The sequence below is a fragment of the Centruroides vittatus genome, unplaced genomic scaffold, assembly GCF_030686945.1.
Source record: "Centruroides vittatus isolate TY-2023 unplaced genomic scaffold, ASM3068694v2 contig_290, whole genome shotgun sequence".
Taxonomy (NCBI): Eukaryota; Metazoa; Arthropoda; class Arachnida; order Scorpiones; family Buthidae; genus Centruroides; species Centruroides vittatus.
This window is the reverse complement of record NW_027121846.1, coordinates 266,983-283,544: the sequence shown is the minus strand read 5'-3', so window position 1 is coordinate 283,544 and position 16,562 is coordinate 266,983. Positions and strand designations below refer to the sequence as shown.

General features: G+C 25.0%; 1 protein-coding gene across 1 annotated transcript in view; it reads left to right on the top strand.

Annotated features, from left to right (window-relative positions):
- LOC136972350 (E3 ubiquitin-protein ligase Mdm2-like) overlaps positions 1-16,562 on the top strand; it is a 47,008-nt gene that overhangs the window by 16,086 nt on the left and 14,360 nt on the right. Inside the window, exons 4-8 of the mRNA XM_067266918.1 lie at positions 3,139-3,213; positions 3,293-3,426; positions 5,573-5,628; positions 5,739-5,783; positions 5,892-6,031. Coding sequence (XP_067123019.1) covers positions 3,139-3,213; positions 3,293-3,426; positions 5,573-5,628; positions 5,739-5,783; positions 5,892-6,031 — 450 coding nt within the window. The remainder of the gene's footprint in view (positions 1-3,138; positions 3,214-3,292; positions 3,427-5,572; positions 5,629-5,738; positions 5,784-5,891; positions 6,032-16,562) is intronic.

Here is a 16,562-nt window from a genome sequence, read left to right as displayed (position 1 = left end):
ATTCAATGTTTGCAACATCTTTGCAAAAGTGAGTAGCCAGAAAATGTACTTTCAGTTGTGGCTTTGCATTCATTTTCATATACTAAATGATTATTTGATGCTGTCATTACTGTAAGAATAGTTCTTGAGCTGACTGGAAGCTACAATTGCCTTGTAATGTTTATAGCAGACTCATTTGTGGTGCTTGCACATCTCAAAATCATTGTTTTTTTTTCCAAGTAGATAACTTGTTCATTGCATGATTTCCTTCCATAATTGAAGAGCTTATTTTCAGTCTCCACTTTTTATTATTTTTTTTCTTTTAGTTCATGGCACCAATACATTGATAATATGCTTCTGTATAGTGCTACAATATCTCCCCCCGAAACAGATGTTTCTTCTGTTGAAAAATGTATCAAAACATTGGTTTTCTTTTCAACTGTGAAGTTTTTCGTTTTGTATTTATTTCCAAACTTTCACATTTTCATACAGCCAATTACGAAGTATATTTTGGTCACATGACTATTTCACAGTAATGACTGCTTTCTGAAGTGCAAGTGCTATTGTATTTGATTGTTTTCTTTAATAATGGTCACATTTTCTGAAGAAGTTCAAGAAATATTTAGTTGCTATGCTAGAAAGAGGTCACATACTCTTTATAGGAATTTTTGTAAGGTAAATCCATTAAGAAAATTAATTTGTTTTGTGATGGATGCTGTGCACAAAACAAAAATTACACATTATTAGCAATGTTAAGTAAACTTTCAGATATGTATAGTTAATTTTTGAGATTACATATCCGATGTGGGGTCACAGTTATTTACCCATAGATAGGGCCTTTGGAAGGGTAGAAAAAATGTTTAAAAAAAAACTGAACTACTTCTTTTACCAGAAGACTACAATAAAATTTTTGAGCATACAGGACAAGTACATGTTCTTGGTAATTGGAAACTTGCAATTCATTCACATATTAAGTCAACAATGGATTACTTTAAAATCCATTGTTGACTTAATATGTGAATGAATTGCAAGAATGAAATGAAAGTAATCAGAATAAACTCAAAATATGTTTGTTGCAAACAGCACTACTCTGATAGATCGGGGATGTGCAAACATACAATGTTAAAAAGAGGTGAAATAATGGTCATGTCTGTTAGTTGCTTTGTTACCATTGGAGAATAAAGTTAATCTGGAAAAGATAGATGATGTGTGATGATGATGGAAAAGATAGATGATGTTTAAATAAACTGGGAATAAGTGATGGACATATTGCAATGACATTTTACAAAAAGTGTTTTCTTGTTTAGAAAGTGATTGATTCTGTGACAGAACAATTACAATATGATTTTTATTAATAATTTTATGTGATCATTAGGTTTTTATTTTCTTTCTTTTGGAATTAGTTTATTTTTAAACACCGTTTTTTATTATCTTCAATCATATGAACAAGATTCATGTAATTTTTTTTTTATTTTTTATTTTTGTTTTGTATCTTATTTTGTATATTCTCTTTTGATTTTATATGTTAAGTTTTTGACCATGTATCATATTTACTCTCATATAAGACGAGGTTTTTATTCATTTTTCATTGCTTCAAAAACCTTGGTCGTCCTATACGTGTGAGCAAAGGATTCTTTGCATTTTTGCAATAATTTTGTGAACGGTGTGTTTGCAGTTTTTACCGGATGCTCACCCTCTGGTGTTTAAAAACAAAAGTACTTTATCTGGGTCGTTTGAATCGTTCTTGTGTATTGTCGGGAGTAAAGATGAATAGCAATAGGAAAAGCAAAGCTTTTGAATTGAATTCCAATTTGAAATTCCAAAATCACACGGGAGCCCAATATAAGTTTTAATCCACTCCCACATGAAAATAGATGATTATTTGGAAATCAGAATTCGGAGAAACTCATAAGTGTAATCGATGGACAGTGGATTCAACTGTTAAGAATTGGCAAAAAAGGTTTCTGATTGTCCAACTTTACATGAACAAATTATGTTGTCGATTTTACAAGATTTTTCTTTAAAATGCCAGTATTTTTTGTGGGACAATGTGTGCATTTACGTGCATTTGACATTTTATTTGTGATTAAACAAGATAAAATTAAATTGTATTAATAAATGTAATTTTCATTATTTTGATCGTTAAAGTCACACCTTGTCCTATATGTGAGATTGTCTTATAAGCAAATAAATACGGTATTTGTTGTTTTTATTACATTATCCATTTGAATGCTGCAATTTTGTTCTAAAGTTGTGTAAATCTATGAATTGAAGTACCAAAACTAATATTTCCTTTGCTTTGGGATTTTTTTTTCACTGTTAAACCTATGTTCAGAATATAAAAATAAAGCAATGTACTGTACCAATAATTAAGTTTTTACCTTAATATTTAAAGCAATTATTTAAAATTTGAAGTTTTTGAAAATTTGTATTTTCTGGAGATACATGATTTAGGAAATAAGCTCTTTAATTGTCAGGATCTTTTAAATAACTGTCTTGGATCTGTTTAATAATTTTTCAATTTCACATTCTGATTATCCATTCTGTTGGTTTGCTAGTTTGTCCCTTTTTATAATCAGTTAATGCTTTGCTAGCACCCATTTTGAAATGAACAAGAAGAAAACATAAATTAGTTAGAACAAAAAAACTATGTACAGTTCCTATACAGTATATTATTAAAATATTTTGAAATCTCAAACTTTTGTTCAGTGCATTATTATAGAAGAAGTTTTAAATTTGTTATTACTGTTTTGTAAAAATATTAATAAATAGTGAAACTTGTTAAAATATATTTGCCTGCTGTGTTTAGTCATTGTCATAACTTAGGAAAGTTTTACTTAGAAAATCATAGATGGTCTTAAACATCTGTTCTTACATTCTACAACATAAGATTGCTATTATCTAAAACTAATTTTTATCATAAATCACAAATTGTTTAAAAATATTTTCTATACATTAAACTGGAACTTAATATAACAACATAATTATAATAAATAACAAACAGTTAAGTATTATAATTTACAAAGAAATATAAACTTTGTATAACATGCTGTCAATGAGGTAACATTTCATATATTAGGTTTATTGTATAATTAAGAATACTGTTTGCATTTATTTTCAGTTATAATGAACCAACTTAATATATTTTTTTTTTTTTAGTTTGTGTTAAAATCAGCATTTCTTAAGTTACTTGAAAGTGTTGGTGCAAGTGGTAAAGTATTTACATTATCTCAGGTAAATATTTGATTATTATTTGAATATATTTGATTACATGATATTCTTACTGTAATTTTAATAACTTTTGTTTTTTTAGATATTGGGCTTTATGAAAAATTATATAATAGCTCATAATTTGTATGACAAAAAAAATCCCAGACAAATTTTTTGTGAGGATGATGATCTCGGTAAAGTTTTAGGTGTGAATAAATTTACTATAGATGATGTTATGTGAGTAAAGCATTAATTTTTCATTCAGTTTTTCCTTAGTCTACTGTATTGTGTTACTGTATTAATTACTGTGTACGATACAGTGAAACCTCGCTAAATGAGCATAATTCGTTCCAGAATCTTACTCATTAAGCGAAACAATATTTCCCATAGAAATTAGTGTAAAATATGATAATGCATTCCACGCCGAAAAAATACTCAAATATTTTATGCATAATGTTTATTCAAAGAAAATTATGCAATATACATTGTTAAAGAGTGTGAATCATCCTCATGTTTTCTTCTAGCGTGGAATTAACCAATCTGGAATGCGAATTTGATTTATAGAAAACAAAAAAATAAAAAAAATATGTCTCAAATGACCAAACAATATGCAAAATTTTTGAGCTATGTAAATGTTATAATTAAATATTAGAAATTAATTAATTTAACTAGAGGTAGGCGGTTATGCTTTCGTCTCGTAATAAATTTAATAATTATAATTAATTTTTTATTTATGCATTTCTGAAATTTAATTTGGAATTTGTCATTAAATTTAATACGAGATGGCAGGATAACTGCCTACGTGTAGTCAAATTAATTAATTTGTAATATTTAATTATAGCCTCTACATAGCCCAAGAATTTGGCATATCGTTTGGCGTGGTTATTATATAACTAGCGATGGTTGTTGATGTTTATACATAATACGTGTGAACACAAGTTTGGAAAAATATCTGATCACAAGCAATAGTAAGATGCTAGCAGAATGAGTGCTAAACACAGACTGATGGAGCATGCACACAATCTGGACTTTCCCTCTCCTTGTCACTTGCTATGCGAAACATTGCTTGTTAAGCAAGTCATTTTTGTTACAATTTGTTTTGCTCATTATGCGAAATGCTCATTATGCGAGGTGCTCGTTAAGCGAGGTTCCACTGTATAAGTATATAAACTAATTTATGAAAAAAAAAATTTTTAAACCACACTTAAGAAATCCTGTGCATGATTCTCTAAGTAATATATTTTTTCAAAATATATCAGCATGTAAAATTACAAAGTGTGATGTACTTAAATTTAGATACACACTTTTTTTATTACATTTTTACAATTATATCTTTATTTAAACTTTTGAGTAAAGGTATATAAAAACTTGAATTTCCATTCAATTAAGATGAATACTTGACTATATCATTTTTGTAAGCAAATAATTTTTAAATCAATAACTATTACATTTGGACTATTGAGTTTATTGTATCATATGATTTTAGTTTAAAACAAGACTGAACAACTTCAGTATTGCTCAGATCACATTAAGTTCAGTTGTTTTTAAACAGGCAATTATTATTCTTTAGTTAAAATTTATTTTTATGGACATTAACTGGGTGTGTATCAAAGCAATGACAGTGGAGATGAATTTCAAAGGAGAGTGACACAAATATTACTGTAACAGAAGTGACATAGCACAATAGTGACTATGTTAATCTATAGTTAAAAATATAAAATGCATTCATTTGATAGCAAACACAGGCTTGGTTTATATTAAATTTAATTTTCATAATCTAATAATACATAACATTGAAATTCTTAGAGATATATTTTTTTACTTTTCCAAACTATTCATATTTAATCTTAAATATCTTAGAAATACTTCCTTGCTGGCATTCGGATGGCATATATCTACTAATAATAATAATTCTAAGATAATAATTATTAATTAACTGTGAGTTCAAAGATGATTTTAATGATGAAATAATAATATAAGGTTGAGATTGAACAATTTGTATTAATTTTTAATTGTTACTTGTCTAATTTGTCACTTAAATTTTTTAAAACTTTAACTATTTTAACATATTAACACGTTTGCATCCCAAACTTTTTCTAAACATGTTAATTTTACTTAAAATATAATAACAAAAAAAACTTGTAGCTTTCATTTTGTAAATGCTTAATACATATATTAAAAATGCTTGTTTACAAGAGGGATGATTATCACTGAAATCACTATTTATAATACAATTTATTGAAAAAACTTTTGAATTTTCTAATTTATATGATAGATTAATAGATTATATTGAATATGATTGAGCTAACACTCAATTTTATTTAGAATTTTACATGTGCTGATTATTCAGTTATACTTAATGTTGATAATTTATGTTATTTAGGAAATTATTAACACGTGTATTATATCGTTTACCACCCACTACCAAGGACAGTTCTGGTAAATTATTTTTAATTACTACATTTATTCTGTAACCTTTATATCATTTTCATTAATAAGCTTAAAATTAATAAATAAATAAAACCTGATACAAACTTTTTTTTTTAAAGAGTCTTCAGAGAATTCACAAATTGATAGCCTCAAGAGACCACCAGGTTAATAACTTAATTTTTGTAATTATTATTAACTTGTAAAGTTTTGTAATTTAAAGTTTTATTTATTATTAAATATAATAAAAATAAAATGTAGTAATACCTTTTTAGCAGCAGAAAATGTTGAATGTAAAAAGCAGAAGCTAGAAGATCATTCTTCAGCAAATGTTAGACCTAAATCACCCATAATCATTTGCATCCCAGATAAACCTGATTATGATAGTACATGTGAAACAGATTTGAGTATACAGGTATTGATAATTATTGTTTTACCCTTGATTGTAATTTTACCATAAATTAATTTGCTATAAATTTACTTTTAAGAAACACTATTTAGTAAAATGGAATTTTAAAATAACAAATATTAATTATGAATGAATTAAAAATATGACAAAATGGTTAAACAATATAATGAAATACTTACTAAGGAAATAAAATAATGGATTTTGCATATGAAGATGCTTTCTAAGATAGTTTTTCATTAATACATTAAAGTTACTGAATACGAATAGAAAAAACTTAATTGAATTTAATTAACTTTGAGTCTTCTATTAATGTGTTCAGTTTAAATACATTTTAATGTATATTTTTAAGCCAAAATAAAAACAACATGAAGCAATTTAATTATAATGAAATTCTTTGTTAATTATATAGTATTTAGTATCTGTATTAAAGAAACTAACACTAGTCATTTATTCAGTTTATTAAAAGTTATAGAAATTTATAATTATGAAATGTTTTAAATTACTGGGTTATTTTAAGATTTATTAATATATGTTTACTTACCTAAAATAGTTGTAAAATAAAAAGTAATTCATTTTTAAAAATGATATATGCAAGATAAATTTAATTTATGCTGCATTAACTACAAGAAGAAATATAAACTGTAGAAACTAGATTAAGCTATGAATATTTATGTAAAATTTACAAAACTTAGTTTCTTGATGATGATTTTTTCTGATTGATCAGTTCTTCAAGAATTTATTTTTCTGCTTAGATTGGGTCAGGACTAACCTTATAAATTAATAACATTGACTGTTTGTTTTTTTTTTTTATTTTAAAATAACAACATAAAAATATTCTCTAAAATAGCATTAAAAATATATTATTGAATATGTTTATTATTCAATAATATTTGATGTTAATATTTAACTATATACAAAAAATATATGATATATAATGAAATAACTTATTTCTGTGTTAAATAAATAACAGATACATTAAAAAAGTGATTGAAAGTTGGAGTGAATAAATAAGTTAATATATAAACTGTCTTAAAATTTATTAATTCCTTTCAAACTTTTAAGCACTTGTATTTCATCTTCAAAAAGAAAATTTTTAATTAATTCATTATAATATTTTTTATTTTTAGTTTAATTTAGAAATTCATATATTCTACTTTTCAAATTGGATAATGTTGAAGTTTGACATATTTTTTTAAAAAAAAAAAGCTGTAATTAAATAATTCTAGAGAAAAGAATAACCATTATATGTATTAATAATTAAAGTTATTCATTATAAAAAGTTATTATTTAAGTTAGATTAGTGAAAATTGAATTAGAATGAAAAGTAGAAGTTTAATTGTTTTTAAAACTAGTCTTTTTCAGGTTTTATGTTAGATTAGTAGACTAAATTATGATTTTGTTGCAAAATTTGTTTCATTAATACAGAATAAGCTTATTCATAAGAAATGTTAAAATATTCATTTCGAAAATTGTCATTAATAAATTAATTACAGATTTTAATTTATTTGAAAAATGATTTATTGTTACTAAAGCAGTATGAAAAAAATTAATAATAATCTTTCCTTTAGAATTTAAAAGTTCTGTGTAAGAATAATGAAATATTTTTCATGTCTAGATAATTAATTTCATAATGAATAAAACTTGTCCCTGAAAACTTTTTTAATGATTATAACAGTAATAAATGAAATGATATTTTAAATTTATCTTAACTTTAAAATTTAAATACATAAATTTGTGACTGTTCTGAATACATAAATGTAAGCTGGCCAGTAACAAATATTTTGTTCAGTTTACAGAGCTTTAATAATTAATTAGAATATCAAATATTCTCGACTGTTTATTTCTATGATCAAGACTGTAACTTGATATCTTTTCTCTTATTACAACATTTCAGATAGTTTTAAATCTCAAAAATGCATTACTATATATAATTTGTGACCAGAGTGAAATTGAAAATTGAACTTTACTATTAAGTACTTTTCTAATACTTTGCATTTGATCATACTATAATTTATAGCATAATTAATTTATTAATAAAAAGAGAGTTTTAAGAAATGTATATATTTCAATAACGGCACTAAACAACGTTTGACTGTAAGTTACAATGAAAAAAATGAAAGTTAATATTGAAAATTTTCAGTTATTAATGAAAAATAAGTTGGACATTTGTAGGTTAAAAAATATCAGAGAGAGACAAACTTTGAAAAGTATTTGTGAATATAGTTTTTTTAAATTAGTTTGTATTTAAACATTATTTTCTGTTTTACAGAAGTTAATAAACAAAAAAAAACAAAAATTACTTTTAATCTGTTTGACATAAAATATTATAAAGACCTTGTTGCAATGCATATGAGCTAAGAAGTGAGATAATTATCTTCTATGTATACCTTTATAGTTTGAAATTTGAAAGAAAACAATAGCTATATGTGAATATTGATCATTTAGTTGTTAATAAAGAAAATAAAAGTATATTCTGATCTGAAAAAACTAAATATTAACAAATTCTTAATTTAATATAATATTATTTTGACTTTTGAATATTTCACTTAGAATTTTCAAGTATTATAATACAGTTGATCATTTCTTTGACTTTAACTTCTTTATTTCTACAGTAATTAAACTTGATTACTATTACTGCTGAGATTTATTTAAAATGTTTTTTCAAGAATGTATATAATTTATACAAAGATTTTTAAATTCTGAAGGAATATGTTATAAAATAGTAACCTAAATATCGTAAATTCATTTTATTATACTAATATAAAATTTATTTATTTATTTCTGAATTAATATGTTTTTTCCCTGCAGCCAAATTTAGTTTTTTAAAAATAATCAATTCTAACAATGATATTATATGAAATACTTAAAGAATATCTATTGATTTTTTTTTTATTTTAAACGAAACTGATTGTTTTGATTATAATTTAATTTTTTATTTTAATACTAATAATAATTAGTTTGTTTTTATTCATAACTGAGAAGTGTATTATTATTATTATTATAAAACACATTTTTTTGTTGTACAAAGATTTTATAAATTTAATTTTATTAAAAAAATATTTTGATAACTTTCTACTAAAAATATTTACTATTATTTTGTATTCTATACAAAATTAATATCTCATTACATATATTAATGAAACATATCCACAGTGTATTAATATATTTTAACATTGAGTTGAGAATACTGGAAAATATGACATCAAAATTCTGTAAACTAATATGATTGATTTTATACTAATTAAACAAATTAATACTTTTAATTTTTATTAGATTAAAAAATGTCTTACTGAAATAAACAGTATAAATGTGTGTGTAAAGATTTAGTACTGATTTAGTAAGTTTGAAACAACCGCTGAAAATGATGAATTAATTCTTAAGTTTTAATGAATTCTTGAAGTAATGCTTTGTAGATTTTTGTGTTTTTACTGTATGATTTTATATAATGAAAGATATATGAGTTATTTTATTTTTATAAATCAAGTTTTTGGTATGTCTTCAGCTTATTTTATTATTTTTGCTATCTTGACATTAATTAAATTTAAAAATCAAAATTATTATGAGGTCAGGAAACTAGTAAAAAATGAATGCAAACTGATGAATACATGTTTTTTGCTGTTGTATATATTGCGTGATATGTATGTGTATGTATAGCCATGTCTATACATGTAATGTTAATACGAACCATAAAAATAAAAGTGAAATATTTCCTGAGTGATAATCTATCAAAATTTAAATCTGTATTAGCTATGTCGTTAAATTAAAACATTATGAGAGTGATAAAAGGGGACAGTAACTCTTTCTCTTTGTTCAGGTCTGACTTAAAAAGTTTTGCTTAAAAGTTTTAATGATATTTCATTTTCTTACTTATTTTCAATTAAAACTTTTTGATGCTTATACAGAACTTTTAGAATGCTGAATTATTTCAACTTTTGGTGTTTTCTGTTCTTCTAAGACCTAAATTATAAGCACAATCTTAAACATCTTATTTTACTGTGCAGTGTGCTAATCATGGCACCAGCTAGGGACAACTCCTATGCCCATGGCCTAAGTGCATCTCCACAATGGCACTCAGCTAGCAAACATTTTTTATCCGGTGAGGTATATACACACATAAGTGTGTATATATATACATTCTTATCTTGCCAGATAAAAGCATTAGCTAGCTGAGTGCCATTCTGTAGATGTACTTACGCCATGGGCATAGGAGTCATACCCAGCTGGCACCGTGATTAACCACGTAAGGTTGTATATAAATTTAAATACATACCGGACTCCAAGTAAGCGAAGGCTTACTTGATGTCTGGGTGGTGCAACTGACAAGTGCATCACATGGCAAGTGGAGGCTGCAGGTTCATGCCCCATCCCAGGCCAGTTCTTTTCTTTCAGATCATATTATTTTTGTACTTCTGACTGTATTAATTCTCATAAATGTACAATTCAGATATGTTTTAAAATAAAGCCAAATTACAAATAAAATGAACATCATTATTGGTTTATGGAAGTTTTACTAGTCTCACATTAAATCAAATATCATGCAGCAATACATATTTTTAGTATTAGTTTCATTTGTTTTTAACAATATTGATATAAGAAAAATAATAGTTAATCAACTTTCTGATTTATCTTTAATGGTACAATTTTAGTGCATTGTTATTTGTACTTCAGTTATTATTCACTTATGTATATAAAAGTGAATTGCCTTTAGGTTTAATTTGAACATTAAAATAAACAACTACATTAAATCAATTTATACAGTTAAGTCTGTTAAAAGAATTTCTATACAAAATGCTGTTTTTCCTCTTTCAATAATCTAATGTTGAAAATTATAAAATTTTCTGTTTAATGCAACTACTATTTATAGTTAATATATTTTGTTTTCTAATCATTCTTTCTGTAAGTACACTTTCTCCGTAAATACAGCTGGATTGGTTCTAGTGTTGCTATGCTCAAAGAGAAAGATGCTTATAGATTTTATTTATTCAAATTTTCTCAAATAAATGCATTTTTCTTTTCAAAATAAATAAATATATGTTATATGTATATAAAAATCACAGAGTTTAATATGTTATTATTTTTACACATTGGTTCTCTTAGGCAAATTATGTGGTAGCATTAATATGTTTCCATTATGTGTGCTGTTTACTAGTGTGGATAACAAAACAGTTATAAATTGTAAGATAATGTGATTACGTCAGATTAAATGATTTATATTAGGACATTAGATATTTTGTAGGTGAGATAATATTGTTCTTTCAGCAAAATATAGTGGTGATCCATCTATGTTTCAAAACTTATTAGATTTATTTCTCTTTGTAAAGATGACAAACATTTTAAAGAATATTATATCAGTTTTATTATAGTTTTCCTAATAAACAGATGTAGGTTATTTTGATATTATATTTCTCAGTATTCTTGATACCTTTCAAAATTTCATACTTCCATTTGAAATTTTAATAAAAAATAAAAACAAAATGATGTATACAAAATTAAAATAAACTCGATCATCAAATTTGTGAAAGAAAATGAGAAAAATAATCTATTATATAATAGATTTTTTAATTGAAAATTGGTAAGAGTATTTGTGTTTTCTAAATTATAAATTGTATATATTTTTATACTGTATATGCATAATTGTTTTTAATTTAAAAATTAACGAGAAAACTTTTCAAATAAAATTTATAACATTTAAAATAAGTTCGGGTTTAAAATTCATTAATAAATTTTATACTCTTTTTAGTTTGTATTATGCAAAATTAATATAATATAGAAAAGCTGATTTATTGCCAAAATTACATCATAAAAATGTTTAAAATGAAATTATTTTATTTCAGAATTTTTGACCTTTTTCATATTTAATGTATTATTCAATTACATAATGTAGCTATGGATTGATGGATATGCAGGTAATCATTATAATGGATTACCAGAGTAGGGGATGTATAGAAAAACATTACATAATGCTAGGGGCTGAATCAACCCTTAGGTAACACAATAATTTACTTTTGTTTCTAGAGTGTGTGGGTGACAGGGTTATGGAGCATTATAGGGATATGGGATGGTAGGTGAAAGTATAAAACTAACATTACATAATTTATGGACAATCCCATATACAAAAAGTAGGCCTATTTCTATCATTTGTAAGTGATGTGTCAAATATGTTCATGGGCCAGATTGATATTTGCAGCAGGCCTGATTTGGCTCGGGCGACGATTTGTACTTTATTAGCAGTGTACAACCGCTAATAAAGTAACTCTGTTAGACTATATTATTTCAGTTCTTTTTACCATTAGTTGTAATTTTCTAAATTTTGTTTTGTATGTAATTCAAATATTTTATCAACTTCATTATGAAATTAACTAAGATGGAAATATTATGATAGTAGTTGAGATTTAATAAAACAACCATCAAAACTCAAAATAAAAAAATAATATAAGAAATTTTATTTATCATCTCAACATTCATGTAGATTTTAGGTTTTTCTAAGTCTTGACATGGCAGTGTGTAGAACAATAACCAGACTATAATCTTATACATAAATGGCAAAGGTCAATTTTTTGTATTTGTCTGGTAACTTTATAAATTCAGATAATTATTGTTGTTTTACTAAATTCTACAAGAGTTAGTAACAAAACAGGAATTGATTGAATAATTATACCAAAAAAAAAGGCCTATTATCAATAAATAAGAAAAAATTGGTCATTTTGAAATAAAACAACCATTTTAAACACCAAATAAAATATTTATTATTATTATTTTAGTGTTTTTATTAGATATATTATTAAGAGTAAAGTTATAGATATCATTGACCATTAAGCATTCCATTAAATGTCAACATTAACTGTTAAACTTACTCATATATACTGTGATAAATTTTAATAGTCAAATATAGTATAGTTACATTTTACAATTGAAATCTATTTAACACAAAATGCAAAACCTGAAATAATACAAATATAATAGTATAAATTGTTTAATTATTATAAAATTTCAAAATTTAAATACATATATTTTTAACTTAAAAAGGTGATACAGTACATAATTTATTTTTATACAAAAGAATGTGTTTTACAGTATTTATTTATAAATATTTGACAGCAAAATTTTATGGTCTTATGGTCTGTCTTTGAATGAAATTATTTATTCTGGTAAGCTGAGATCTGAATTTATACTTCTAATTGATTTTCAACAAATATCTAAATGGTTGATAAAATGCAAGAAAGTATAAAATCAGATGCCTTCTCAATGTTCAGAAAAAATTGAAGCCCTCGGGGATGTATAGTGCTAACTCTTGGAATCATATTTCTGAGGTAACTGTGTTTGAATGTTTGAAAAAATAGTATGAATAGGGTTTATGTTAATACATTTGTTCTTCTGACATTGCCTGTAGAAGTGGCTGTCATCTCATTGTTTTTTTCAAATATTCACACTCAATTACCCCAGAAACGTGATTTTGAAGGTCATCACTGTACGTCCCCATGGGGCTTCAATTGTATAGTAAAAGTGTGAAATTTACAAATATTTATAAAGTATTACAGTTTTCAACCTTGTGTATTCTTGAATTAACTATGTTTTTACTTCTCGTAATTATCCTGCTTTCAGAAAATATTTTTAGTTAGATTAAATATATTTTCTGATATGAATTTTTAATATTTACTAATTTTAATGTTATATTTCATAATCAACTATGTTAAATTTCAGCATTTTGATTTTATTCTTCTTCATCTTTCAATTGTTTCTGATTTTTGAAATCTTGGCTTATTTCTTTTGTGTTTCTTGCCAAGATTGTGTTTGCTTTAATGTTAAAATTATTTTCATTTAATCCACTTGAAAATAAACAAGCAAATATATCACATGAATTTCATACAAGTGGATTAAACAGGCTCTTTTAATCAAAAAGAAGATACTGAATTTAGATTTAGAAGTCGGATAGAGACTGCCAAAATTTTGGTAAGTATTTTGAATTATTATGAAATTAATTAATTAAATATCATTTATTTTTTTTAGTAAATTTATATCCTCGTTAACATTTCTGCTACTATAATAATTACTAAACTACAGTTTATTGTTAAATGTGTTTAGAAATTAAATAACTTTGTAGTTTATCAAATTTCAATAATAATAAAAAATCAATGTTATTCAAAAATAATACTTACAAAGTTTAAACCAGAAATTTATAATTTAAAAAATTAAAATACTGAATTATTGCTGTAATCTTAACTTTTCATAAAATAATAATTTCATTGTTCAGTTATTGCTAATCATTAACAGATACCTTTTCAGAAATTGATTATTGCAGAAATAATTGAAGGATAGCAAAAATTTAATGATTTAGTTGTTGAGCATGATTATAGAATTCAAACGGTAGAACGACTAGGGTCATACAGTTAAGAGTTTTAGTCATTCTACCGTTTGAATTTGATTTATGTTATGTGTTATTTGAACTTTAAAATTGAAACTTAATATTTATTCCATCCAAAGTGATCCTAATTATCAGATTTCCATGAAGTTCTTAGACAACATTCTAGTCCAAAATGAGAATTCCTCTTGCTTCAAGATGTACCTGCAAAACTGTTCAATTCCATTAGTTACATTGAACATTTTGCTGAAAGGCATTATACAGGCTGTTTAAAACAAAAAAAAAAACTATCAAAGATTCTTTATATAATGCAGAGAAATAAAATTACAAATATATTCAGAATCAACATTTTTTACTCTATTGTTCACTAACTTGAATTGTCTGTAACTTGAAGTTTTTTCTTGCCCCTTGGAGCTTTGAGTTAAAGAAGTTTTTTCTTATGTAACATCTCTCAAAATATCTTAAATATCTTATGTCAAAACAGTAAGAAAAAAAAAGGATATAAAAATAAAACATTTGTACAATTTTATAAAATTATTAAATTTTTTCTCGACAATACAGGAAATCCTTGTTAGTTCAAAATTAAAGGGATAAAATAATTGCAACTTCAAATTGTAGAATTTTGAATTATCCAAGATTTACATATTACTGTACAATATACCAAATGCCATGTAACTTATGTAATTTATTCAGCAAACAGAATATGGCTATATATACAGAATGCTATTTTCATTAATTAATAATAATAATAAGATAAATAAACTGCAACTAAACAGCAAGTGTCAAGTGACAACCTCACAAGATAGATTTCATAAAAAGTAAAGCAGAATTCCTTGAAATGTAGCCCAAATTATTTTTACAGTGGCCCAAAAAGTAAATTACCCAAATGTAATAACATAGAGTCCTACAAATATCTCAATCTGCTACTTGTAGCCCAATATTGCAATCTCAAAACCCAGCTGTATTCTATGAGATAAAGAGAAAAAGGGAAAGTCCATGGGTAAGATAACACCTGAAAATGGGAACATTCTTAAAGTTGAACAAGTTAAACACATTAGTAACGAATTGTTCAAATAGTAGTAATCTCGCTTAGTGTGCATGCTCTGCAGTGATGACGTTTCGAATGAAACTCTAACGATGTTCACGAAGGAAAGAGTTATTTCACTTCGTTAAGAAAATAGCACCCGACAATATCGATGTTACTAAATCTACTCAAGTGTTTCAACTTGTTTAAACTGAATTAAAAGGTGAAATGATAAAAATAACTGTTCGCCCGAAGCAATGTAAGAAAAATATTTCGGATAAGGCTGTACTAGCAACATTCATATCTTTGATTTTAGAAACAGCCATTTAATTATAAACAAATCGGTCGAAAAGTCTAACAAAATAAGAATAACGATGATGTCATTCTCGTTTAATTCATTCGACTTTACGAATATACCCATTATGTTACTGTAGAAAAACTATTGAACAGATTAGAGTTGTTCTTTGTCTATTGTTCTCTTCTGGTAAAAGGCTCTTTGATCTAAATGTACGAGTTAACATGCATATTACAGTTTGGAGAAAATTTTTAGTTACGAACTAACAGGATTTCAAAGTATCCGAATTCGAATTAATGAGGATTTCCTGTAATTTGATAATCAATGTATTTATTATCCTATATATATATATATATATATATAAAGAAAAGAATATACAGTATTCAGTTATCAACTTTTAAATATGGAAAATATTTTCTACTGTTACAGATTTGGATAACTTAAGATGGATGCACTTAGAAATGAATATTGGTCTCTGTTAAACTGAAATTGAGAAACTTGAACGGTCTGGTAAGCTTTTATGTTTTTGATTAAAATAAGCACGATTAACATTTTATGTATTTCTAATGCAAAGATGTAAAGTAGATTAAAAACAAGTTTATTGTTTTAAATCAATGTGGTAAAAAGTTAAAGCTATTATAATGATTAAAAAAAACGTTTTTTATGAAACAACATGCAACATGTTATAATATAACTTATTGCAACATTATTGCTAAATATTTTGACAAAGACTTTTATTTTTGTCTGATGTAAAAAAAATGAGACTGACACTTGTAGTGCTTTTTATTTATCAAATTAAGAAGAGCAGTTGTCTTCTGAATTAACATACAATTGCTTATGATCATGCCACAGTTTAAAG